The sequence below is a fragment of the Aethalodelphis obliquidens genome, unplaced genomic scaffold, assembly GCF_003676395.1.
Source record: "Aethalodelphis obliquidens isolate GAN/ISIS:26980383/991018 unplaced genomic scaffold, ASM367639v1 scaffold1, whole genome shotgun sequence".
NCBI lineage: Eukaryota > Metazoa > Chordata > Mammalia > Artiodactyla > Delphinidae > Aethalodelphis > Aethalodelphis obliquidens.
The window spans coordinates 98,232,002-98,258,987 of record NW_020837945.1 but is presented as its reverse complement, the minus strand read 5'-3'; the positions used below and the strand labels follow the sequence as shown (position 1 = coordinate 98,258,987).

General features: G+C 38.5%; 1 protein-coding gene across 1 annotated transcript in view; it reads right to left on the bottom strand.

Annotated features, from left to right (window-relative positions):
- The window catches only part of WDR49 (WD repeat domain 49), a 136,293-nt gene that overhangs the window by 46,631 nt on the left and 62,676 nt on the right, over window positions 1-26,986 (bottom strand). Inside the window, 5 exon segments of the mRNA XM_027123886.1 lie at window positions 1,096-1,109; window positions 3,579-3,662; window positions 3,664-3,702; window positions 6,862-7,026; window positions 25,537-25,770. Of these exon segments, the coding sequence (XP_026979687.1) occupies window positions 1,096-1,109; window positions 3,579-3,662; window positions 3,664-3,702; window positions 6,862-7,026; window positions 25,537-25,770 (536 nt within the window).

The following is a 26,986-nucleotide window of genomic DNA, read 5'->3' as shown; positions in this document are numbered from 1 at the left end:
TATATATATATATATATATATATATATATATATATATATATGCTTATTAAATGCTCAGTATATATATTCTTAGGTTAAATAAAGTACAGGAAAATAAATAACACAAAGACAAAAGGGGGCATATTTCCACCCTGGGTGTAAAGAGAAAGGTTCTGATGGAGAAGATATATGAATGAGACTTGAAATAGGAATAAACATTAGCCACATGAAGAATATTGGAGAGAGTTCTAGGTAAGGGGAGAGAATAAAGGCATGGGGTTGAGAAACAGTACGGTTTGTATGGAAACAGTCTGAGAGCAGGTTGTTATTTGAGTTTGGAATGTACACAAGAATGGGTGAGTATGAAGCTCAGAAAAGTCCAGGCCAGAGGGCGTTTCGTGAGTTTTCTTGTAGACACTTTAAAAAGCTTTAAACAGGGAAGTGACATAGACAGATCGCATTGTAGAAAGAAATCACTGTAGAAATCATTAAAATGAGCAAATCTATTTAAGAGGTAAAAGAGAAGCATTACTAGAGGAAAGGACAAATAAGAAGGCTGTGACATTCATGTATGTAGAAATGATGCTCTGAATTATACAGTTTAGTAGTAATAGGAACAGATTTGAAAAAATATTTAGAATATAAAATAGATAAGGCTTAGAGACTACTTGGTTGTGAAGTTGAGTGAGAAGGGAAAACCAAGGTGGATGAACAGGGTGTCTAGCAATTAACTGAAGCTCCGAATCTAAGAGAAGAAGCAGATTTGGGGAAAGGGAATGAATAATACATTCAGTTTAGAATATGTAGAATTGGGGATTGCAGTCCGACGCATCCAGGAAGCAAACGGATAAGTGAGCTTAGAGAGAGCAGAGCTGAAGATAGAGATTTGAGATATCTATAAAATATTGCCTACCTTCCGAGAGGAAGCTAAGGATTAAGTTAGATAGTGTACGTAAAGTGGGTAATGCTACAAAGCACTATGAATAAAATAAATTGGATGGCATATTTATGCACCTAACTCAATAAATGTAATTTCTGTTCCATCTTGGGCAGAATTATCAGATCAATTTCTTTATTTAAATAGAGCCTAAAGTTAAAGTTACAGTATAACTTAACAACCTCCTCTGGGTCTTAAAGAAAGCTTAATAAGCTGACGGTCAATCTTCCAGTTATTTCTTCTCAAATCACTAAACTATTATGGAGTTGGCTTAATGGACCATCCTCCCCAAGCCAGAACCAAAAAACTGACCTGTTCTCTTGCCTCTTTTGCTAAATGCCTCTTGGTTAAAAAACGACCCTGCGAAGATCCTGCAAAATCCATCCTAACGTAAGACCTTCTACTTAGGAAATATAATTTTTAAATTCATCAACATGAAAGTAAAACAATATAATTGAGAATGCATTCATTCAACTTTCAATTCCAACCACAGGGATCCAAGTCCTGACAACCCTGTGGAAGATGGAAAAGATGGAGGAAAATGAGAGGAGTGGTAAGTTTTCCTCCACTCATTTCAATCCTCCCAAAAATTCCTCCCCAAGATTATAGAAAGTGACCACCCACCATGTTGGGGAAGCTAGTAAAGTAGTCTTGTTCAGGCTTCAGAGGTGGCACTAGGCCTCTCTCTGACCAGACAATGACGCTAAAGCTGGCTGCATGCCAAACTGCTGAGCTACACCCAGGCCAGCAGGGGTGGCACCAGCATACATTGTAAACCATTAGATAAGACAGGGAGTAAGTCTTGGGACTTCTTACACCTTGAGGGTCTGGTCAGCCCCCGGGGCTCAAGGACATTCTCAGACTTAAGAGTTAAGACCAAGGCATTTATGACAACAACCAGAGCTGCAAACTTCCACGTAGGCTGATCGTTATCAGCCTGTGGCCTGTGCTAAAAGCTGGGCTCCTTTGAGTGGCAAACTGAAGTCTCAGCAATGGAGTGGACGCACCGCCTGGGACCTTCCCAAACGGGACTCCAGATTGCTGTTCAAGGGACTTCCCAGCGCTGCTTGGGTCTGGATGCAGCTGCTTCCCCAATTTAGTGATGTGTAAACCTGTCTTTACCATTCTTTCTTAGTTAGTTATACTATTCTTTTCTTAATTAGTATACTGTAATCTCTGTTAATTCGATAAACTCTCTCTAAATTCTTGTTTGAGTGTAGAGCGGTTATTTTGCCAGCGAATCCTACTAACCTTGAAACCGAAAGTAAGGCTTTCAGCAAAACACACCAATACAGATCAAATCATTGGGTGTTCTTTTAAACCACTTTTGAATGACTCTATATATCTAATCTTTAAAAATGTCCCCCTGTAACCAATTAAAAAAACTCACATTTGATGCTATTTCTAGCCATGGATGTATAAAAAATATAACTAAGAAAATGGTGTGTCTCCATAGTTTTGACTAACGTTGATTAAGTTTTAAAGTTCTTTTTTGTTACGTTCAAAATTTAAAGTGGCTCAGCTGTATATTACACATCTCCCCTGCCATGATATTAGAGAACTTCACTTATTCATTGCCATAGGCTAATTATAGAGATCATTAGGCCGTAGTCTGCTGGAGTGGTTATGAGTCATGGACGGATCATGATTGCTCCCAGGGATGAGAAGAAGCTGTGTCTTTCAAAGGTGGGGATGATTAAATTAGTTCTTAATAGCACATAGAATATACATCCTATTAAGAACTATAATGAATGAACTATACTTTCTTTACTTATAGTCAAACCACCCCTGAAAACTAAGCTGTGTGTGTGGGTCACTATATTTTCTAGTCTGTGTTTACATTTACATTAGGCAAAAGCCTTCCCTATGACTGATAAAAATCCCCAAATAAATACTGCTGGTTTTCTAGGTATAAAATCTGATTTAGTCCTACTTCAAACCATTAAGATCATATTTCTATAGTGAATAATCTTGTGCAAATTACCTATTAGAGCAATATTTTGTGAACTGTCGAATTTATGGACAATATATTTTCAAAACACATCACACTTTAATTTTCCTAGTGCTTATACAATGCCATAGAAAAGGCCATTTATGATCCCTTAGTTCTCTCAGGAAAAGAGGAAAGAAAAGTAATTTTCCTTATAATGAATGGAAAAATTGCTCCTTGAGAACAGTAAGTGGGCTGTGAAAGGCCCTTCTCTGCACTGATATGAAGGAGGTGCTAACATAGATTTCAGCAGGCTGTTCCCCTCTTGTGCTGTCATTTAAACTAAGTAACAAGAGAAGAAGGAATGAGTTCCTTTTACAGTTGAAGGAATGCAATTTATACATTAAGAATTTATTGACTATAAAATTTGGGAAACTTTTGGATTTAATCCCCAGGAAGTGGTTTTATGTTTCTATCTGGAATGGTTAAAGAAGAAGATTCCCAAAGCCAGGAGAAAGCAATGAAACACTTCTCAAAGCCACTCAAACTACGTGATCATAGAATATTTTATTCACAAGCATTCAGTCAATTCCAAATAGAATTTCACTCACCTAGGTCACCAGCGAGTTAAAGACGCAGAATCAGTCAGGATTTCTATGTTCTTTTTCCCTTTAGATTTTGATTTAAATAAAACTTTCTCCTTTTACCTTCCTACAGTTTTGCATGAAGCACATCATACCTGTCCCAGCCTGTAACCAGGATTTTCTTCTTAAGAACCAGGATGTGTGAAATATCCACAGCTCCCTCTTGCCCAACAGTTAAGTGTGTGGTGACGATAGCCATTGAGGTCCCAGACCTTCAAGAGAAATAGTAAAATCAGCTTTGAGACAAGAAAAGAGAACGTCTTCTTCAATGAGTACATTAACAGAGTGTAATAGGATTATTTTACACGGTTTTGTTTACATCCTGGACTAGGGTCGATTCACTTGAGATACATAATAATTAAAGAAAATCCTCTCACCATTTGAATTTAGCTATTATATCTATTACTCATTTTGTAACCTTACCAGTCTATTCTAATATTGTTGATTCAAAGGCTATAAATAAGTGTATATTTTTTAGGGGGAGACAATACAAAATCATGAAAAGCCACATTTTGGAGTCTGTCAAAATCCTGGTTCTTTCTCAAAGTGTCTTTCTAAATTTTAGTTTCCTCATTTATGACACGGGACCTTTACTCTTCAGGCATGCTTGGAATTTTAAACATCTAATACAGAGCATCACGTCCTAGGTTTCCTATCTTCTGCCAATAAAACCTCCTGTTGACAGTGCGTGCCAGACCCGAGCCCACAGAAGCACAAGCAATTCCAGTTTACCTCCTCGGGCAGTGGCTGAGGACGTAGACCTGATGGGTATACTTTAAGAGAGAAGGTCATTAGGTCACCAGCAGTTAAAACTAAGCCCTGCTATGAAACATTATTGGTTCATCATCAAAGAGCAAGTTGGCACCTTCTATCAAGATTAAAACACATATACACTTTGCCTCAAAAATTCAACTTCTAGAAAATCATCACACAGAGACACTCATATGTATGAAATGACATATTTTGAAGGATATTCTGGATGCTTTGTTTACAAAAGCTAAAGATTTAAATCAACTTAATTGCTCACTAACAAGAGACTGAACATCAGAATATGGAATATCTACAGTAGCATATAATGTAACTATTTAGAAGAATGAGTCACCTCCAAGTGTCCAAGCTTTGCCCAGAGTCGACCAGCTATGGAAACTTAAAGCAAGTTGCTTTATCTCCTTGGGCTTCAGTTTCCTCCTCTGGTACAATAATAGTACCAACCATGTAGAGGTGTGTGTGTGTAAAGTGCTTAGCACAGTGCCTGGCTCATAGTAACCATGCGATAAAATTTAACTAACATCATTATTGCTGTTGTTTGCATTCATATGAATCAATGTCCAATACAGGAAAATGCAGAGCAGCATGGACAGTGGACTCTGCCACTGAGAAAAAAATGGTGCTCATGGTCTAGAAAGATGTACAGGAAACTAGTACCACTGGTAGCCACAATGGAGGAGCTGGGAACAGGGGTAAGAAAGAGACTTTCTCTTCACTGTATATCCCTTTTATGTTTAAAATCTTATTGTGTGCATACATTATTCAAAACAATTAATTTAAAAACAGACACTTCAAAACCGTAATAAATAGGGCAATACTTTTAAATCTTTGATTGCATAGGTACTGGGTTTTAGATTCTAAATTATAAATGAGATTGGAAAATATCATTCATTCTTGTTTCTTCACAGAATATGGCCAGCGCAGCTCAACCTTGATTTATGCATCCGACATACCTACACTGAAATTGTCAAAGTTCAGAATTCTGTTGTGCTATTGTGATAAAGATAAATGTACCTCCAAAAGCTGTGACTGTAATACTAAATTCACATTAACTTCTAACATGTCAAGGCTTGAGCTGAGACACTGAGGGGTATACATGCTCTTCACCCACATCACTTTTTTCTCCTCTAAATATGGCTCTTACCAAGTCCACCTAAAATAATACCCACAAAAAAGTATTGTAAAGACCTGACTGTCTCCAGATCCTATCAAGCTGTGACCCTTAGCTGGGACCATTTTTGCAACCATCTACAAGTCTGCCCTACGCTAGACTCTATGACCAGTTATTCCCAAGATAGGGATAAAAATAATCTAATCCATTCCTTCATTTTTCACTTCAGCCTTGTATCCAAGGACTGGTAAGTGGGATTCTCACTTGTTCCTTTTGCCTAAGCCACTGTCTAATACTCCAGTTCCAGTTATTCTTGTTTTATTCTACCTTGACTTATTAGGATGGGGATTATCCCATTACCTTCCCACATTTTACCAGTTCTCCCATGAACTAGATTACTTTACTTAAACACATTCTCCCAGTCCATACCTCATGCCATTACCCTTCCCAGAGGCCACGTTCTGCTGATTTCTAGAGATTCTCACTGCAACATGCTTCACACTGACTTTTGCAGCCTGGAATCTCCCAGAATACTTGCCCCCAACTTCCATAATGTTCTACCTACATATCTAGGTAGCTTTCCACTACCCTCCCATGCAGCCTACCTGAATGCATCTTACAACCTAACACAGAAGGTACATCTAATTAACAGCCTTCTGACCCCAGTTAGGACAGAAATTTGAGAACCATTCAAAGCTTATTCAAGAAACTGCCTTCTGTTGCCTCAGACTGTCACAAGTCATCTCTCATCCAACACTGTCATCTCTCTTGAAGCTGAGAAGAACAGAGAAGATTCACTGGTAAGCATGATTTCAGATTGTAAGTATCTAGTTTTGCCTGAAATTTTGATCACCTTTGCAAAGTAAAATACCACTTTCCTCCCAGAAGAAATTAATAATAGGTACAAAATTTAAAAGCTGAGAGGATGAAATAGTGTTAGTTTAGGATGGATAATAAATAAAATTATGATTGTTCTTCCTACTTTCCTTCTTTACTGTCTTATTACCTTCACATAAAAATGCAGATTACAAAATGGGTAACTTCTAAATATTCATTTTCCAAAAAATTTGCATCTATGCAATTTTTGAAGTTTACTTACTTGTCCTGATTTCTCATTTTGTATACCAAAAAAAAAAAAAAAAAAAACAGAAAGAAAAATGAAAACTAGAGACATTAGCTGAAGCACATGAAAATTATTCAGGCTTCTTATTCCCCAGAGTGGTCCTCTATGACTTTCTGAAATAAGTAAGCCAAGTTGTGTTTTGATTCTAAATAATTTATTCAGAAAAACCATTTATTCATTTTTCCTCAGAGGTTTATTTTCCTAACAGCTTTGTTATTAGATGGTTTGGGTTATTTAGCTCTTCTTATCTTCTCATCTCTCTTCTTGAAAGGCCAAAAATACCAACACAAATATAGCCAAAGCTGTGTCTCCTCACACAATATTTTAGCCCCCTCATATCTGGATAGAAAAGCGTCACTGTGTTCGCACCTTTACAGTCCCATCTGTGCTGCCAGTCAAAAGCCGTGTCTCATTTGCATCGAGGGCCATTGTGCTGATTTCTGCGTTGCCATGGCAACCAGTAAACTGTTTGATTTTCTGCCCAGTGTCTATCATCCAGAAGGAAACCGTCGACCCCGCATCAGAACTGATTACCTACAAGAAAATAACACTGTAGAGAAATTAAATATAGTTCCAGAATCCACCATTTTTATTTAAATAAAATATCCAGCCTGTGCATTTCCACCAGTGAGATTCCCCCAACAGTGACAATCTCGTAATGTATTTGCTTTCTTTTTATTAAGCTGATAACATTTCAATTTCTAGGCCAGAACTGAGGTAATGAAGTCATGATTCTCTTTATCAGAGAAGATAGGAATCTTCTTTCCTTACCCAGCTTAGTGTCTAGAGGCCATCCTGAAATCGAATCCTACTGAAATAAACTTATAAATCTTTCACATTTAGATGAGAAACTTGATTTTATCAGTCATGATGTTCCGACACTATTTACTATATGAAAAGAAACCTTTTATTATATATTACCTTCCATTTAGCATTCAGAAAATAAAGCACTACCAGCCATTATGGGGAAAAGTTCATTTCAGCAAGTTGCTAGAGTCACTGCTTCTAATGCCATTAGTCCCTTTCTTTCCTCAAGGTACTGTGTATATTTTTACAACTAACACAATTTTTGATGGGTCACTAAAAACAAAGAACACAGGAAGGTTAAATATAAATCTGCATATACACTCCAAGAGGAAGGCAACCAAACAAATGCAAGAAGGGATAGGATTATATATAATAGTTCCATAGTAAGAAATTTAATAGTGTCAAGTAGACTGCTAATTTCAGCTCTAGGTATTTAGGCATCCTTTAAGAGATTTATAGGTTAAAACTACCTTGCCCATATGACTTTCGGACCCAAAGGCATGAAAGAAAAAACAAAAAAAACACTAAACATAAAAATGTGTAGATAGAAAGTTGCCTGAAGCAATATCTAGATTTTAAGAAAATTTAAAGTGCATCTTTACCCACTTAGGTATTGATTACCAATGTATAAATATAAATGTATTAAGAATATGTTAAAATGTCACATTTTCATAATTAAATGGGTTAAAGTTTATCAAATATATGTTCGGAAGGCCTGGATAACTGGCTGTCATACATGTATTCACTCATTCATTCACTCATTCATTCACTCTACAGGCATTCACTGAACGTCCACTGGGTGCCAGCTCCATGGGGGCAGTGGGGCTTCACTGATGCATCCCTGCTCTCAAGGGGTCTATAGTCTAGGCTTGTACACTAGAATCACTTTAAAAATCACAGTTGTGTACCAGACCAGAGACTCAGACTTGATTGGATCAGGCAGTGGAATTTTTAAAGAGCTCTGCAGGTTATTTAAGTATGCAACCGGGTCAGGTACTACTGGGCTAGAGGGAGAAACAGACAAGAAGTAAATCAATACCCAACAAGCCTACAAGTTTAGAGGTATCACTCCTGGGTGATCTGGGGGCACAGAGAGTAAAACCACAAATCCATTCATTGGAGTGGGGAATGGGGATAAAATGTGAGGAGGATCCATCAGGGGTTGAAGATAGGAACATGTATTTATTGAGTGCCAAGCCCTTTACACCCACTACCGCATTTGATCTTGAAAGAAACTCTGTAAAATTATGTTATCACCCTCTCTCTACCAGTGATGAACTTGAGATTCTAATCAGTTAAGTACCATTCCCAAGCTTATATAATGAGGTTTGAATCCTGGGCCTTCTATGACAGACACATCATAAGGCCTTCCTCTATTTCAGCATCCTACCCCAGATAATTAAGAGTGATGAGAAGACAGAACTTGGAGGCTATTCCAAGCATGAGAAACAGTAAGAAGTGTAATGGAGCCAGAGTACAGACGATGAGATAAATGGTGGAATATCAGGTGAAGAAGCAAACTGACGACAGATATTTGAAATCCCTAATGAGCAATGCCAGAGAATAATGGGTAGTGTGTATTGTTTTTTTTTTTTTTAAACTGGGAAAGGGTTCATGGCTTTCATTGGTTATCAGTGGCATGTATGACTCAAAATAAAATTAGGAACAATCTCTTTGTTCTTAATAAAGAGGAGAGAGATACTGTATTTTTGTTGGTTGGTGTGAAGGTACCTCTGGCAGCAGTGTGGAAAACGAACAGGTTGTGAGAAGACCATTTAGAGGCTTCTGTATCAGTCCAAGTGGAGATGCTCACCTGAGACAGTAGTCCCAGAGGTAAAAAAGAAGAGGAGGGATTGAATGAAAGGGGCACCGTTTAGCAATCTTTATGCCTCAGCAAAGAACTGATCGTGAGTGTGGGAGCTCTCACAGACCTTTTTTCCCCCTGATATTACAACTCTTAATCAGACAATTTCTTAAATGATGTAAAACTATGTCTATGCTACACATTTTCTCTCTGTGAAATCAAAAGTAGCTTCAAAGTTTAATTACCGTTATTAAGCTACAGTGCAATTTCTAGAACAAAAGACCTGGATCTTCATAATAATGTGACCTAACACTTTAATTATCATTCCATGTAACTGTGTTTCTATTTGTTTTGGTTTGTGCAATATGCACGGTGGTTAAGCACTGGCTCAAGCCAGCATGCCTGAGTTTAAATGTCAGTGTCTGACCTTGGATTCATTACTTAATCTCTCTAAGCTTCAGTTTCCTCACCTATAAACCAGAGAGAATCACTGTCACTACCTTAAACCATTTTTAAGAGGTTGAAGTAAGCTAATATTTGTAAAGCATTGAGCACAGTTCATGGCATACAATAAATGTCATAAAAGTTAGCTAGTGTTACTATTCTATTTAAGCTTAATCATCTGACCTTTTATTTGGACTCATATCCCTTTTCATATCCGAATCAATTTAAGAAAAACATTTAATGTCTTGTTTTTTTCCAACCATGAGAGTGAATGTAGACAGCTACATGTCAGAAACCAGCTTTTAAGATGTACGTTGAAATTTAAAATTATATCACACTTGGAATTTTCTCACATAGCTATTTAAGAATTTGGATTGTATTCATTAAAGATAAAGCCATGAAAACATAATATTCCAAGCATGAGTAAAAATTTTGATAGTCATCTTTGAAGAAAAGGTTAGGGGATTTTATGATTTCAATTCAAAAAGCGTTTATTGAGCATCTATTATATGCTAGGCATTTCAGTACTAAAAGATGGGTATTCCCTGATAGAAACAAAAAAGGCAAAATAAAGTAAACAATGTTCAAAGAAAGACTTGCTTACTTGTTTAAGACTGGCATCACGCACATTACAAAGCATTTCATCATCCACTCACCACTTTTATCTAATGTAGACATTCGATCAAGAATTAGTAACCTTTGCTTTTTGCTATTTTGCACTCTCCCTCCTCTGCCTTACCTGGCTAAACCCCAACATACTGTTCATCACTTTTCAGCACTTTACTCATTTCACAATTTCTCACGAAATCGGAATCAATACTGACAACAGTGTACAGCCAGTCAGATTTCATTTTATGGCAATCTACCTTAAGGCGCAGTCTTCAGGAAAACAACGTGTTGAAATGCAAGGACCGACTATGTCACAAACACACACCTGGTATTAACCAGAATCTGCTCAAACTATGACAATATCAGAATACAAGAATAACAAGGCAGGTGAAAAGATGTTCAAAGTCAAGTGAGAGAGGAGGGCATTTCCCATCACTTGGCAGATGAAGTGGTTTGACTACAGGACCGTGAGGACCGTGTTTTTAGCAAGCTGTTTTCATCTGCAATAAACTCCAGGAATAAGTATTGGCATCATATTTATATGCCACATTTTGATGATACCAAGTCCCTTTAGGTTTTCAGTTTCCTCTTGACTGCTTCTTATCAGATGAGACCTTAACCTCTGAGGACAGGGCCTTGGCGTCTGCAGAGCAGAAGCGGCACTTTCCTAATAACTACACTTCAGTGCAAACGGACCCTGTGAGCAAATCTTTCTGATGGAGGCACGCTCCACCTATGTACCTGAGTTAATAACCGTTTAGGAACATATGGGTCTTTTTTGTCTCTCTCATCTGAAGCTGTCACAGCCAATCAGACAATTCTAAGATATGTGAGGCTCTATCCATGTCCCCTAATTGTCTTTTTGCTATTCCAACAACAATAAGCACTTCTGTTCTCTTTTATATGCATCTCAAATTCTAGGTCTAAGCAAGAAAAACCAAAAATTGCAGCAGCAAATATTGCTGGCTACCAAGGGATCAGGACATTTGACTTAATTGCTGTTTATAATTTTATTTTTTTAAGTCAGTGCTGTTTGTGGTCCCATAATATAAACCAGGTTGTCTCCTTTATGTCTATTTCGCATCGAATCTCTAGAGGTTACTTACCAGTAAGTAGTGAAGCGAGGAGAATGATAATATCTCAGAGTACTGGTACAGACAAAGAATTCAAATATTTTAAGGCAGCCATTCTCTACTTATAAATCTGATTTGTCAGAATATCACTTCTTTGTAGATTAATTTGTAATTGGATCTTTCAGACTCATTCCTTTAGTTTGTCAAACCCCTACCGTATGCAAGGCACAGGATCTAGGCATTGGGGATCCAACAGTAAAATATTCCTGCCCTTGTATTTAGTGAGGGAAGAGGGGAGAGATGCAACTAAATGAGAAAAAAAGCATGCGCACACACACACACACACAAATACACACACACACACACACACACACACACGATGTTTAGCGGTGATAAGCGTTACAGAGAAAAATATAACCAAGAAGGAGGTAGAGATCACTGAGAGTGGGTGAAAAGCTGGGGGCTCTGGGAAGGTTTCCCTGAGGAATTATTTGAAGAAAGACACAGGGGTCAGGGAGGGAGCCATGCAGATACCTGGATGAAGAGAGTCCCAGGAAAAGGAAACAGCAACACAAAAGCCCTGAGACAGAGTGTCCTTGGTATGTTCAAGGACTAGAAAGGAGGCCAGCAAGGCTTAGGCAGTATGAAAAATGGGAAGGACCATGGGCTGTGACCGCCTGTGATCATTATACAGGTGCTCAGAACACTCCCCCAATCAGTAGGCACCCACAGGGATTAGGGTATGAAGTCAGAAAAGTATCACTTCCCTTTTTTGGGGTAATTTTATTTAGCTTTTACTCCCACTTTGTTCTATGTATCTTTATACACAATATTCTTTGTCTTTCACAGAAAATCTACACAGGAGGTATTATAATTCTTATTTTACACATAAGAAAACATTGCTTAGAGAAATTCAATTACTTGCTCAATGGAAAACATTAGGAACTCTGAATTTAAAACTTCACCATGTCCCTCCTTCTAAAAAATTGCTAAGAAAAACTACTTCAAAAAATAGTTGAGACTGCATTGGACTTGCAGGTCCTGGCACGGCAAGCTTGGAAGTTGTCACTCCATCCTAACAGTGAGTAAAAACCCGGAAAAACTGAAAGATCAACAACTCCTCTTAGATCAGTAAGAGAAGTGAGGTCACAGGGCAGATCACTGCCCTCCAAACTGGAGAGACCAACAGGCAGATCGAGAAAATCACAACCTACCAGAGCAGAAACTCATGAACTGAAAGCTCCCCAGGAAACAGAGCCAAGAGAGGAAAACCTGAACTGTAACTTACGAACCACTGGAGGCTCAAAGTGGATAAGTCTGAGAGTTAAAAATTCTGGGAGCTGGTGATAGGGGAGCCTCCACAAGTTTATGAGTTTTATTTTGAGGTTATGGACCAGGTTCTCCCTATAAATATTAGAGAAAAATCCCCTCATGCTCTGGCAGGGTCAGAGGGAAGGAACAGCTTCAAAATACTCAGACAGCTCTGTTCTTCTTAACAAGGTCTGCCCTCGGGGGAAAATGTTTAACAGAACCTAACTTGCTGGGGTTTCATCAGAGCCTAACTGATATGGGAAAAGAAAAGACAAAATTCTAGCTAGTTCTAGCCTTCTTGTTTCACCGAAGGGTGGAAGACAACTGAGAAGCGTAGGTGAAGTGCGCAGTCCAGAGGCACAGGCTCACTAAAAGACTGCAACCTAATCACAGAACTACAGAATACTCCCACCCCCACCACCTGGCCACCACATCTCGAAAGGCCTGTTTACGTCAGTCCCTTTGGCCCAGCACAACATGTCCGACTATCAAGAAAATTTACAAAATATACTAAAAGGCAAAATAACACATAGTCTGAAGGAATAGAGCAAGCATCAGACTCAGACATGGCAGAGATGTTAGAATGATCGGATCTGGAATTCAAGACAACTAATGTTAATAAGCTAAGGGGTCTAATGGGTAAAACAGACAGCTTGTAAGAACAGATGGGTTGGGTAACATAAGTAGAGAAATGGAAATCTTTAAGAAGAATCAAGAAGAAATGCTAGAGCTAGATCAAAAATATTGTAACAGAAATGAAGCATGCCTTTCATGGGCTTACTAGTAGACTGGATATGGTTGGGGAAAGCATCTCTGAGCTTGAGGATAAATCAGAAACCTCAGAAACTGAAAAGCAATGCGTGCAGAGACTGAAAAAAAAAATACAGTATCCAAGAACTGTGGGAAAATTAAAGAAGGTGTAACATTCACATAATGAGAATACCAGAAGGAGAAGAAAGAAAGGAAGAGAAGAAATACTTGAAACAATAATGACTGAGAACTTCCCCTAATTAGTGTTGGACATCAAACCACAGATTCAGGAAGCTCACATAACACCAAGAAGGATACATGTAAAAAAACTACACCTAGGTATATCATATTCAAACTACAGAAAATCAAGGATAAGGAAAAGATCTTGAAAGAAGCCAGTGGAAAAAGATACCTACCTTACCTACAAAGGAACAAAGATAAGAATTACACCTGACTTCTCAGAAAACATGCAAGCAAGAAGGGATTGGAATGAAATTAAAGTGCTGACAGCAAAAGTCACCAACCCAGAATTGTGTATCCTGCAAAAACAACTAAAAATAAAGGAGAAATAAAGACACTCTCAGACAAAGAAAAATTGAGGGAATTTGTTGCCAGTAGACCTGACTTCAAAATAGACGTTCTTCAGAGAAAAGAAAATTAATATAGGTCAGAAAATTGGATCTACAAAAAGAAAGGAAGAATATTGAATAGGAATAAGTGAAGATTAAAAAAACTTTTGTTTTAACCTTAATTGACTTAAATAGGTAACAGTTTGCTCAAACCAATAATGGCAACAATGTATTAAATTATATATTTAATATGTATTATGTATATACACAATGTGTAATTATGTATATAATTAAATTATGTACTTAAGGGAAATGAATGACAGCAATGATACAAGGGACAAGAGGGAGGAATTAGATTATTTTATTAGTATAAGGTACTAACACTACCTGTGAAACAATATAGTGTTATTTGAAAGTAGACTTGGATTAGTTTTAAATGTATATTGAAAACTCCAGGGCAATCTAAAAAAAGTTTTAAAAAAATATATATATGACTGATAATGCTAAGAAAGGAAAGGAAACAGAATCATTTAAAATACTCAATTAAAACCACAAGAGGCAAAAAAAAAAATGTAAAAGACAAAAATAGGAGCAAAGAATAAGGGCAACCAACAGAAAACAGTAACAAATATGGTAGATATTAATCCAACTCTATCAATATTAATCCAACTGTATCAATAATCACTTAAAATGTCAAAGGTCAAAATGTACAAATCAAGTCAAAGTGTCAGAGCAGATCAAAAATAAGACCAACTATATATATGTAGTCTTAAAAAAACCCACTTGTGGGTCTCTTGTAGACAGTATATATATAGGTCTTCTTTTTGTATCCATTCAGCGAGCCTGTGTCTTATGGTTGGAGCATTTAATCCATTCACATTTAAGATAATTATCGATATGTATGTTCCTATTACCATTTTCTTAATTGTTTTGAGTTTGTTTTTGTAGGTCCTTTTCTTCTCTTGTGTTTCCCACTTAGAGAAATTCCTTTGGCATTTGTTGTACAGCTGGTTTGAGGGTGCTGAATTCTCTTAGCTTTTGCTTGTTTATAAAGCTTTTGATTTCTCCATTGAATGTGAATGAGATCCTTGCCGGGTAGAGTATCCTTGGTTGTAGTTTCTTCCCTTTCATCATTTTAAATATATAGTGCCACTCCCTTCTGGCTTGTAGAGTTTCTGCTGAGATATCAGCTGTTAACCTTACGGGAGTTCCCTTTTAAGTTATTTGTTGTTTTTCCCTTGTTGCTTTTAATAATTTTTCTTTGCCTTTAATTTTTGTCAGTTTGATTACTATGTGTCTCAATGTGTTTCTCCTTGGGTTTATCCTGCCTGGGACTCTCTGTGCTTCCTGGAGTTGGGTGGCTATTTCATTTCCTATGTTAGGGAAGTTTTTGACTATAAACTCTTCAAATATTTTCTCAGGTTCTTTCTCTCTCTCTTCTCCTTCTGGGACCCCTATAATGCAAATGTTGTTGCATTTAATGTTGTCCCAGAGGTCCCTCAGGCTGTCTTTATTTCTTTTGATTCTTTTTTCTTTATTCTGATCCATGGCAGTGAATTCCACCATTCTGTCTTCCAGGTCACTTATCCATTCTTCTGCCTCAGTTATTCTGCTATTGATTCCTTCTAGTGTATTTCTCATTTCAGTTATTGTATTGTTCATCTCTGTTTGTTTGTTCTTTAATTCTTCTCGGTGTTTATTCTTTTATTCTTCTAGGTCTTTGTTAAACATTTCTTGCATTTTCTCGATCTTTGCCTCCATTCTTTTTCCAAGGTCTGGGATCATCTTCACTATCATTATTCTGAATTCTTTTTCTGGAAGGTTGCCTATCTCCACTTCATTTAGTTGTTTTTCAGGGGGTTTATCTTGTTCGTTCATCTGGTACATAGCCCTCTGCCTTCTCATTTTGTCTATGTTTCTGTGAATGTGGTTTTCATTCCACACGCTGCAGGATTGTAGTTCTTCTTGCTTCTGCTGTCTGCCCTCTGGTGGATAAGGCTATCTAGGAGGCTTGTGCAAGTTTCCTGATGGGAGGGACTGGTGGTGGGTAGAGCTGGGTGTTGCTCTGGTGGGCAGAGCTCAGTAAAACTTTAATCTGCTTGTCTGCTAATGGGTAGGGCTGGGTTCTGTCCCTGTTGGTTGTTTGGTCTGAGGCAACCCAACACTGGAGCCTAGCCAGCTCTTTGGTGGGGCTAATGGCCAACTCTGGGAGAGCTCACACTAAGGAGTATTTTCCAGAATTTCTTCTACCAGTGTCCTTGTCCTCGTGGTGAGCCACAGCCAACCCCCGCCTCTGCAGGAGACCCTCCAACACTAGCAGGTAGGTCTGGTTCAGTCTCCTATGGGGTCACTGCTCCTTCCCCTGGGTCCCAATGCGCACACTACTTTGTGTGTGCCCTCCAAGAGTGGAGTCTCTGTTTTCTCCAGTCCTGTTGAAGTCCTGCAATCAAATCCCACTAGGCTTCGAAGTCTGATACTCTAGGAATTCCTCCTCCCTTTGCTGGACTCCCAGGTTGGGAAGCCTGACATGAGGCTCAGAACCTTCACTCTAGTGGGTGGACTTTTGTGGTATAAGTGTTCTCCAGTCTGTGAGTCACCCACCCAGCAGCTATGGGATTTGATTTTATTGTGATTGCACCCCTTCTACTGTCTTATTGTGGCTTCTCCTTTGTCTTTGGATGTGGGATATCTTTTTTGGTGAGTTCCAGTGTCTTCCTATTGATGACTGTTCAGCAGTTAGTTGTGACTCCGGTGCTCTAGCAAGACGGAGTGAGCGCACATCCTCCTACTCTGCCATCTTGAACCAATCTTCAAAAAAAATTTTTTTAAATCAACTCCAACAATGAATCAGAAGAATTTGGTTGGTTCAACTTCTGAAAATTAATTAATGTAAACCAGGGGGCCCAACCCCTGGGCCTGTAAGGAACCAGGCTGCACAGCAGGAGGTGAGCAGCGGGCAAGCAAACAAAGTTTCATCCGCTACTCCCCATCGCTCCCCAGCACTCACATAACCACCTGAATCATCCCCCACCCTCACCCCCACCCCATCCGTGGAAAAACTGTCTTCCACGAAACCAGTCCCTGGCGCCAAAAAGGTTGGGTAATGCTGATGTAAACCATCATATCAATAGGCTTAAAAAGAAAAATCACATGATTATATCAACAGATGCAAAAAAAAAAAAAAACCTATGACAAAATCCAACACCCACTTATGATTAAAAACTCTCAGTAAAATAAGAATAGAGGGGAACTTCCTTCACTTGACAAAAAATATCTACAAAAAACATGGAGCTACTATCATACTTAATAGTGAGAATCTTGACTCTTTCTTACTAAGGTCAGGTACAAGGCAAGGATGTTCCCTCTCATCACTCCTTTTCAACATTATATGGAAGCTCTGCTTAATGCAATAAGACAAGTAAAGGGGAAAAGGCATAAAGCTTGGGAACAAAGAAATAAAACTGCCTTTGCTAGCAGATGACATGATCCTCTATGTAGAAAATCTTAAAGAACTGACCAAAAAAATCTCCTGGAACTAAGAAGCGATTATTGCAGGATTGCAGGATACAAAGTTAATATACAAAAATCAATCATTTTCCTATACAGCAGCAATGAACAAGAGGAATTTGGAAATAATACCACAATACAATTTACATTAGCATTCACAAAGCTGAAATAATATAAATCTAATAAAATATGTAGAAGATCTATATGAGGTAAAGTAAAAAACTCTGATGAATGAAATCAAAGACTAAATAAATGAGAGATAGTCCATGTTCATGGTTAGGAAGACTTAATATTGTCCAGATCTCAGTTCTTTCCAAATTAATCTATATGTTTCATGCAATTCAAATCAAAATCCCAATACGTTACTTTGTGGATGGATATCAAGAAACTGATCTAAAGTTTATAGAGAAAGAACACATACTCAGATGTAGCAACACAATATTGCAGAAGAAGAACAAATCAGAGGATTGACACTACCTGACTTCACAACTTACTATAAAGCTGCAATAATCAAGACAGTATGATACTGGTAAAAGAATAGACAACCAGATCAGTAGAACAAAATAGATAGCACAAAATTAGACTACATAAATATGGTCAACTGATCTTTGACAAAAAAGCAAAGGCAATACAATGGAGAAAAGATAATCTTTTCAACAAATGGTCCTTGAACAACTGGACATCCACATATAAAAATATGAATTTGGACACAGACTTTACACCTTTCACAAAAACTAACTTGAAATGGATCACAGACCTAAATATAAAACACAAAACTAAAAAACTCAAAGAAGATAACATAGGAGAAAATTTAAATAACCTTGGGTTTGATGATGAATTTTTAGATAAAACACCAAAGGTATAGTACATGAAAAAATAATTGAAAGCTAGACTTCATTAAATTTAAAATTTTCTGCCCTGCAAAAGACACTGTCAGGAGAATAAAAAGACAAGCCAAGATCGGGAGAAAATATTTCCAAAAGACATATTTGATGAATCACTGTTACCCAAAATACACAAAGAATACTTAAAATTCAACAATAAGAAAACAAAAAACCCAATTACAAAGATGGGCCAAAGACATTAACAGACACCTCACTAAGGAAGGTAAACAAATGGCAAGTAAGCATTTGAAAAGATACTTCCCATCATATGCCATCAAGGAAACACAAAGTAAAACAAAAATGTGATACTACACATCTCTTAGAGTGGACTAAATCTAGAACACCGACAACACCAAATGCTGACAAGGACGTGGAGCAATAGGAACTCTCATTCTTTGATGGTGGGAAAGTAAGATGGTACAGCCACTTTAGAAGGCAACTGACAATCTTTTTACAAAACTAAATATACTCTTACCATATAATCCAGCCACCATGCTGTTTGATGTTTACCCAAAGGGGCTGAAAACTCATGTCCGCATGAAAGCCTGCACACAGATGTTTATAGTTGCTTTATTCATAATTGCCAGTACTTGGAAGCAACTAAGATGTCCTTCAGCAGGTGAATGGATAAATAATCTGCGGTACATCCATACAATGGAATATTATTCAGTGTTCTAAAAAAATAAGCTATCAAGACATTAAGATACGTAGAGGAAATGTAAATGCATACTACTGAGTAATAGAAGCCAATCTGAAAAGTCTACATACTGTATTCCAATTATATGACACTCTGAAAAAACTAAACTATGTAGACAGTAAAAATATCAGTGGGTGCCAGGGGTTAGGGGAGGTGGGATAAATAGGTGGAGCACAGAGGATTTTTATGATGCTATAATGATGGACATGTCATTATACATTTGTCTAAACTCTTAAAGTACATAACACCAAGAGTGGACCCCTTATATAAACTGTGATTACACTTGATGGTAAGGATGTGTCAATATAGTTTTATCAAGTGTAACAAATATACCATTCTACTGGGGAATGTGGATAAAGGAAGAGGTTATGCATGTGAGGGACAGGAGTATACGGGATATTTCTGTACCTTGTTCTTAATTTTGCTATGAACCTAAAAATGCTCTTAAAAAAATTTTTTTTAAATAGTCTTAAAAAAATAGCTGAGGGGCTTCCCTGGTGGCGCAGTTGTTGAGAGTCTGCCTGCCGATGCAGGGGACACGGGTTCGTGCCCCGGTCCGGGAAGATCCCCCATGCCGCGGAGCAGCTGGGCCCATGAGCCATGGCCGCTGAGCCTGCGCGTCCGGAGCCTGTGCTCCGCAACGGGAGAGGCCACAACAGTGAGAGGCCCGCGTACCGCAAAAAAAAATATATATATATATAGCTGAGATTGTGTTAATGAGAGAGGCTGAGGAAAGGGTCATCTTTTACGCTGCTGATGGATTTAATGCACCTTTTATGCAGAAAATTTGACAACATCTGTCAAGGTTACTGTCTTAAATACTCTCTGACCCACTAATTCCAGTTCTAGAAATTTATCTCACAGATATTTCCTCACTAGTGCCAAAATTTGTGCATTCAAGGTAAAAAATTACTACATTAATTGTAATACAAAAATACTGGAATCCATCTAAATGCCCATAAGAACTGATTAATAAAATTTGGCATACCCATTTAATAGAATACCATGCAGCTGACAAAAAGAAAGAGGATACTCTGGATAAGGAGATAAATAAAATGATCTTTTGGCTGTATTGTTGGGTGGAAAATCAATGTACAGAGCAGTGTTTCTGTGCAAAGAGCAATTAAAATAATAAATATTCTTAAATATTAAGAATTATTATATACATCTATTTAAAAGTGAGTATACATATTTACTTGTATATGAATACAACAGCCCTTAAAGGGTTGCTCATGGATCTCATGAACTGGTTGCCTCCAGGGAAGGAAACTGGTAGATAAAAACAGGGATAAGAGGAAATTTTCACTGTATACCCTTTGTCCATTTGAGTTTTATAACACTGAAATATATTACTCCTTCTAAGTCACCACATTTAAATAAGTGTGTGTGTGTGTGTGTGTGTGTGTGTGTGTGTGTGTGTGTGTGTGTGTGTGTGTGTGTGTGTGTGTGTGTGTTGGTTTAACCTTAAGGCTAGGGTGTTTCCCACAACTCCATCAAGTGACCAGAGCTCATAGCCTCAGTATTGACATGTAACCAAGGACAGCCTTAAGCTGACCAGTGAAGAAAAGCCACGTTAACTGAAGCCTGGTCACTTGGAGCCCAGCAGTAAGCAGGCAAAGAGAAAGTTTTCATTAGTGTTCATCCAGTTCTGTTCAATTAGAAGCTCATTGATTTTGCCTTAAATACAAGCACTGAAGAGGTGCTTTGTAAGGTGGGGATAAATTTCCCTCAAGCTTGTCCCCTTCCCTCTGCTCAGATATTACATTTCCCACAGGAACTACCAATTGAATTGGTTAGATTCTCAAATATCTCAATTCCCCCAAAATCATATGCAAAAACGAGGACAGGAGATGCACTGTCACTAAAAATTTATACCCCAGTCCCATTTTTAATGAATGATTGGCATCATGTTACCTGTGAGATGGGTTCTCAAGAAAAAACCCTACTCTGGGTAAAGTAGAGGTCTAATCTTCAAATTTTCAAAGCCAACATCCCATGCTGAATTACAGGAGCCCTGTCAGGGATCTCAGGAGTCCTGCTGGAGGCCGCCAGGCAGCCACTGTCTGACAGGTCTCTTTACGTACGTATGTGATTGATGTTTTTACTCTTAGAGATCAGGTAAAATGGGAAGATTCAGGAAGCCATTTTTGTATCAAATTGTCTCATATGCATATATTGTAACCTAGAAATTCATTCTCAAGATTTTACCTTACAGAGATAAAGTCATGAGTGTGAATATATTTATGCATAAAGAAATGCATAAGAGCAAAATGCTCGTCAAGGCAAATGGATCAGTAAATTATGATACATACATACAATGAGACACTGTGCTGCCTTTTAAAAATGATGAAGTAGATCTACATTTAGGTACAAGGAAATAATTCCACTATGTTTCAGAATAAGAAAGTAAGTTACAGAACCATATTCAGGTGAAATAGTCTATGCACAGAGAGACATTTAGATATTTTGATGATGTTTCAGCAATATTTAATTCTTTACCTGAACTTACTGCGTTGTTTTAATTTCTTATAATAAGCAAGTAATGTTTTACAAAAAATAAATTATTTCAATGAGAAAAATAGTAAATATCATTGTCTGTCAAGATTTGATGATACTGATATATTTAGCCTGACGATAAATACGTCTAGATGCAAAACACACTGAAACATGACCTATTTTACAAAAACACATAAACCCACATCATTAGGATGAGAGCCATGGTGATAAGTCAGAAATTTTATCTATTCCAGTTTATATGTTACCTACAAATACATTTTTAAAGTTCCCCAGCATTCATGGGTTTTTAAGAAAAGCTTTATTTAAGAATTCTATGCAAAGACAGTTCATTAGAACTACCTCCAGGATACTGAGTGACTTTGATTCTTTCAAAATTGTGCATTCCAGGGACTCCCTCAACCTGTCCCAACTTGTTCTGCCACTAGCTGTGAGGGCAAGCTTTGCTGGTGAAATAAAGCATAAGGTTCCTTTTCAAAGGCCCTGTGTGGCTTAACATCACTTTCTTAGATTAGGATGCGAGGGTACCAAAAGGCAGGAAGATAAAGAAAAGTCACAGAAATATGCCATGTCACTTTCATATAGAAATAATGGTAGGTTCCCACTGATGACCAAATAGAATGAAATAATAGTAAAGTGTCAGCAACATGTTGAAATGACAATGCAAGGGAAGGTTTTCATTAGATTCAGATAAAAGGAAAGTCTTTCAAAAAGACACCAAACCAAATAACCAAAGAGCAAGCACCAGTGGACTGAAAAAACATGGGTTCGTTTTGAACTTAGAATTAGAAATAGCAGTAAAAGGAATCGAACATCCATTGGTGCTCAGAAGAGTGTTGGGAGTTGTAGGAAAACACAGAAGGGGAAGACAAGGATCTTTCCCTTCCATCAAACATGTGAGGGGAGAAAGTGAGAATTTAGCCAAGTGTTTAATTGGAAAACAACTAGAAATGCAACCGACGTGCAGAGAGGGGAGAGAGGTATGGTAGGAGATGTCCCTGGAGACCTCAGATGTCGAGAGGACCAGAGATGAGCCCCGGAACTGAATGTTTACCAGCAGGAACTTCAATGGCAGAGAAGAGAAGGGGCAGAAAAAAACTCTTCCTCACCTCAAGGGACCAGAGACAAAGCCCAATTCAGGGGCCCCTCTGCCTTTCTAACTCTTCCCAACATCTGCTTTCATATGACACATGGGTAAAATAAAGAGTAAGAAATATCAAGATGTTAATAAGAAAAAGAGGTGTCCTAACGCATCACCCTTCAACCTGAGAGGTATGGGGGAGCCAGGGAGACTTGCCAGGGCTGGCCGCCTGGGAGGAAGGAGGACGACTTCCAAGAGGCAGGACACAGTAAGGCAATGCTGCAGAGATACCTGTTGTTACCATTATTACGTCTATGCTCACACCACCCCCGCCCTGCCACACACACTTTTGAAAGTCAATAAACTGAAGCTTAGACATGATAAATAGTCTGCCCAACATTTGAACTCACATTTCTCTAACTCAGCAGTTCTCAAAACTTTTGATCTCGGAATCCCTTTATACTACTAAAAATTATTGAAGAATCCAAATAGCTTCTATTTATGTGGGCAATAGAGACAGAGACAGAGGTAGAGATAAAGACAGAGACAGACAGAGAAACATATATATTTACCAAAGTAGAAATTTAAACTGAGAAATTGTTAAAACACAGGAATACAAAAGCACATATTCCTTTAGCCATCAGAGCAACGATGTCCTCACTCATCATAGAGCCTCTAGAAAGCTCCCTTGTACCCTCATGAAACAAGAGAGGAAAAAGTAAACAGCAAGTTAATATTATAATGAAAAGAGCTGTGATCTTGAAGATCCTTTGAAAGGATCTGACTTCCCCAGGGATCTGAGATCATGCTGTGAGAACTGCTATTCTAACCTCAAGTCTATATTTTTCCAAGACTAGACCTTGGTACATTGAGTGAATGACCTTCACAGTCTGGCTCTAAGCTCCCTTCACTGCCTCAAGTCCCACAGTTTTTGCTAAGTCTCCCCAAACTAGCCATACCAGAATAAACCCTCTCCCTGAAAAAAATGTAGAGTCTGTGCTCAAGCTTCTTTGCAGGTGGCCATGTTGTACCTTCTGTCTGGAACTACTCCCTTCTCTCCTCTTAGGGGTTCCCACTCTAGATTTCAGGGCTCTGCTGAATGGCACCCACCCCAGTCCCAGCCAGATTTGATCACTTTCCAAGGATAGCACTTTGCTTTTACCCCTATTCATTTCACTCTACTCCACTGTTTCCTTGTGAGCTGGTCATGTGTCTACTTCCTCTTCTTTCACCCCCCCACCATCCTGTAATGAGCACCTACCCAGCAATGAGCTCTTGGAAGACGCCCAGAACCTGAGTCTCCCTGAACTACGGGGGCAAAGAAACTATGTGGCTCATGAATCTTTGATCCCTCATTCCTGGCACCTGAAACTTATTCAAAACTGTTTTATTTGCTTTGTCTAATTATTCTGAAATGATAAATTATCACTGGCTGATGGGACTGTGGGTGATATTATTTTCTTTGCACTTGACTGTAACATATTTTTACAATTATAAATATTATACAACATTAAAGTGTTTCTCTATAACTTAGCTGCTAATAGTCAGGAAACACTTATGTATGACACACAGCTCTATGTGCTTTATATACATATTAATGCATTTAATTATTTATACTTTTAACAGCAGAAATAAGTAGAGGCATGAATATCCAACTCATTTGTACAGATTCTTTCTATATGATATTCCAAATGTGCATAGTCTATTGTTGCCTATAACTTGCATATCTTTGTGTTATCTTGGCTTTATCTTCATGTTCCAAATGGAAGATTCCAGACCTTCTTTGTGCCCCATTTCCTGAATTCCTCATGGAAGATTGCTCATTTTATGGTCAGGCAATAGCAGATCGTAACATCAACACACAAACCTAGCACTTTAACTTTGCAGATCTCAATTAGCAGAATGTTCTCCTGGAAACAAATACATCTCTCAGTGGCCACCAGGGAGTCGCATTAACTGGTTGTGTTCATAAAGTTCAGTAAAACATTTACAAGGGAATGTTCTCCCTGAAGATGGAATTCAAAATGGATCGTTTTGTAAAGGATTTTTATCTCCTAGAATAACCGGAAAACAGAGTGTTTGAAGTAGTGACATGACACACTACTCAATACTAACAAAGGGCTCTCCTCCCCTTGCACCCAATCTGAACTACTCATTTCTGTGTAGATGCAGAAGCTTCGGCAGCAAGGAAAGATAGAATGGGCTAGAGTTACTGTTTAATTGGCCACAAGCTGGATACTGGCTGTCTGCTTGGCTCCAGCTGTGCTGTGACTATCAGGCCTGAGGTGATCACGGTCGCAGACTAAGCTCCATGGGTGCCCGCTCGCTCTGTGATATCCACAGGCTGGCCCTCCCTTTCCTCTAAGAAGGCCTGTGGTCCTTGCGGCATCTCCACTCCAGAGGAGCCCGCTTCCTCATTGACATGCAGGGAGCGCTCCCATAAGCAAAAGCTGCAAAGCATCATTACCGTGGTCGGGAGACAAACAACACTCGCACTGCATACCAAGTGGCACCACATTTAACTGAATCATTTTATTATGAATACATTCCGGGCTGCCACTGTGAGCCACTTGCCTAAACTATGCTGGCAAAATGGATCTTTGCTAATTACATTTCATGCATATTTCAGATCTTTCCATGGGGATGCAGGAGGATGGTGTTCATAAAAGGGAATTTTATAGCCAGGTTCACTTGCATTTGGCATCAAAACCCAAACTAGCGGGTAACAAAGATAAGTTCAATTACATTCCACGTTGTGTTTGTTTTAGCTGGAATGTTTCCTCCTAGTAACTCTATCAGTGCTGCTGTGGTCACTGGTTGAAAATGAAATCACTCTTCAAATCCACCTGAATACACATTATTGCAGAAATGCAACAGTTATTAAAGCATTTCTTTTCCACATTTCCTTTTCTATATTTGTCCTTAGATTGAATTAAGGAAATAAGCCTCTGGATGTGGGGACATGTCAGGAGAGTGACAGAAAAACATCATTACCTGCTTCAAGACTGAATTGTAAAGCACACAAGTGACTGCTTTCTTGTGGCTTTTCACCCTCTTGCCGGAATCACTTTTCACTGCCAGCAATGCTAGCTGGTTATTAAACGAGATGAAAAGCCGTCCGTGGGCTTCATCAAAGTGGAAGAGACACCTGAAGTCCTGACTTTTGGAGAAAGAACAAGCTATCCTCTGGATGGACAGCTGGTGCCGAATATCCCAGAGTCTCAAAACCTGCATGAAACGTAACAAAGTCACAGGAGTATGTCAAGAATAATTCTAATTTTTTAGCCAGATTTTCTCTAGCTCACCCTCGATCCCAGGCAGGCTCTGCATAGTGCTGTAATTGTTCACACTTCTCTCATAGCACATATTTTTTGTATTTCCCTTCTCTGTTTCAGTATCTCCTCAACTGTAATCTCTTCTAGGGAAGGGACTGTGTTTTGTCTCAGTCCCCAGAAAAGTGCATGCATTTAGTAGGTGCTTATGATAGGCAGAGTAATCATCTTCAAAGATGCCCACGTCCTAATCCCTGGAAAATGTGAATATGCTATCTTACATGCCAAAAGAGATTTTGCAGATGCCATAAATTAAGCCCTTTGAGATGGAGAGATTATCCTGGTTGATTTGGGCAAGTCCAATGTAATCACAAGGGAGATCAGAGTGATGGGATGTGAGATGGACTCTACCTAATGTTCCTGGCTTCAAGAAAGGAGAAAGGGGGGGCCATGAACCAGGAGAGCTGGAGAAGGCAAGGAAACGATTCTCCCCCAGAACCTCCAGAAAAGAAGACAGCCCTTGGAGTACCTTGATTTTAACCCAGTGAGACCCAGGCTGGAATTCTAACCTACAAAACATTAAAGGTGTGTTGTTTCAAACCACTGAGTTTGTGGTTATCTGTCACAGTAGCAACAGAAAACGAATACAACCTCTTTCGATAGATAGATAGGTAGACAGATAATATATGTATATATTTTTTGATGAAATAAAAGACTTGTTATTAAATGAAATCAAGTTCAGATAAAACACAGATAATTAAGACACAAAAAATGACATGCAGATGGAACAAGATAAACACTGAAGGAAATGGGAAGAGCAGCTTTGCAGATGCAAGTGTTGCCACTGTCAGTCATGGTGCAGAATTAACACAGGGCAGTGAGGGAGAGTCAGAGTGAAGACAGCGAAAATCCTCTCCGGGCCAGCTCTAGGGCCAAACTTTTGGGGTTCTGATTTTGGCTCTATCCCTTACTGCAGGGTGACCTCTAGTAAGTTTCTTTGTCTCTCTGAGTTTTTGATGTGGTACCTACCTATAATCTGATGCTATGAAGAGTGAATGAGAGCCCATGTCAAGCATTTAGCATGATGACCAGTATGTGGTCAGTGTTCAGTAAATGTTTTTTTTTTTTCATTATTAAGTGTATTTTATTCTTTTTACTGTATAAACATTAGA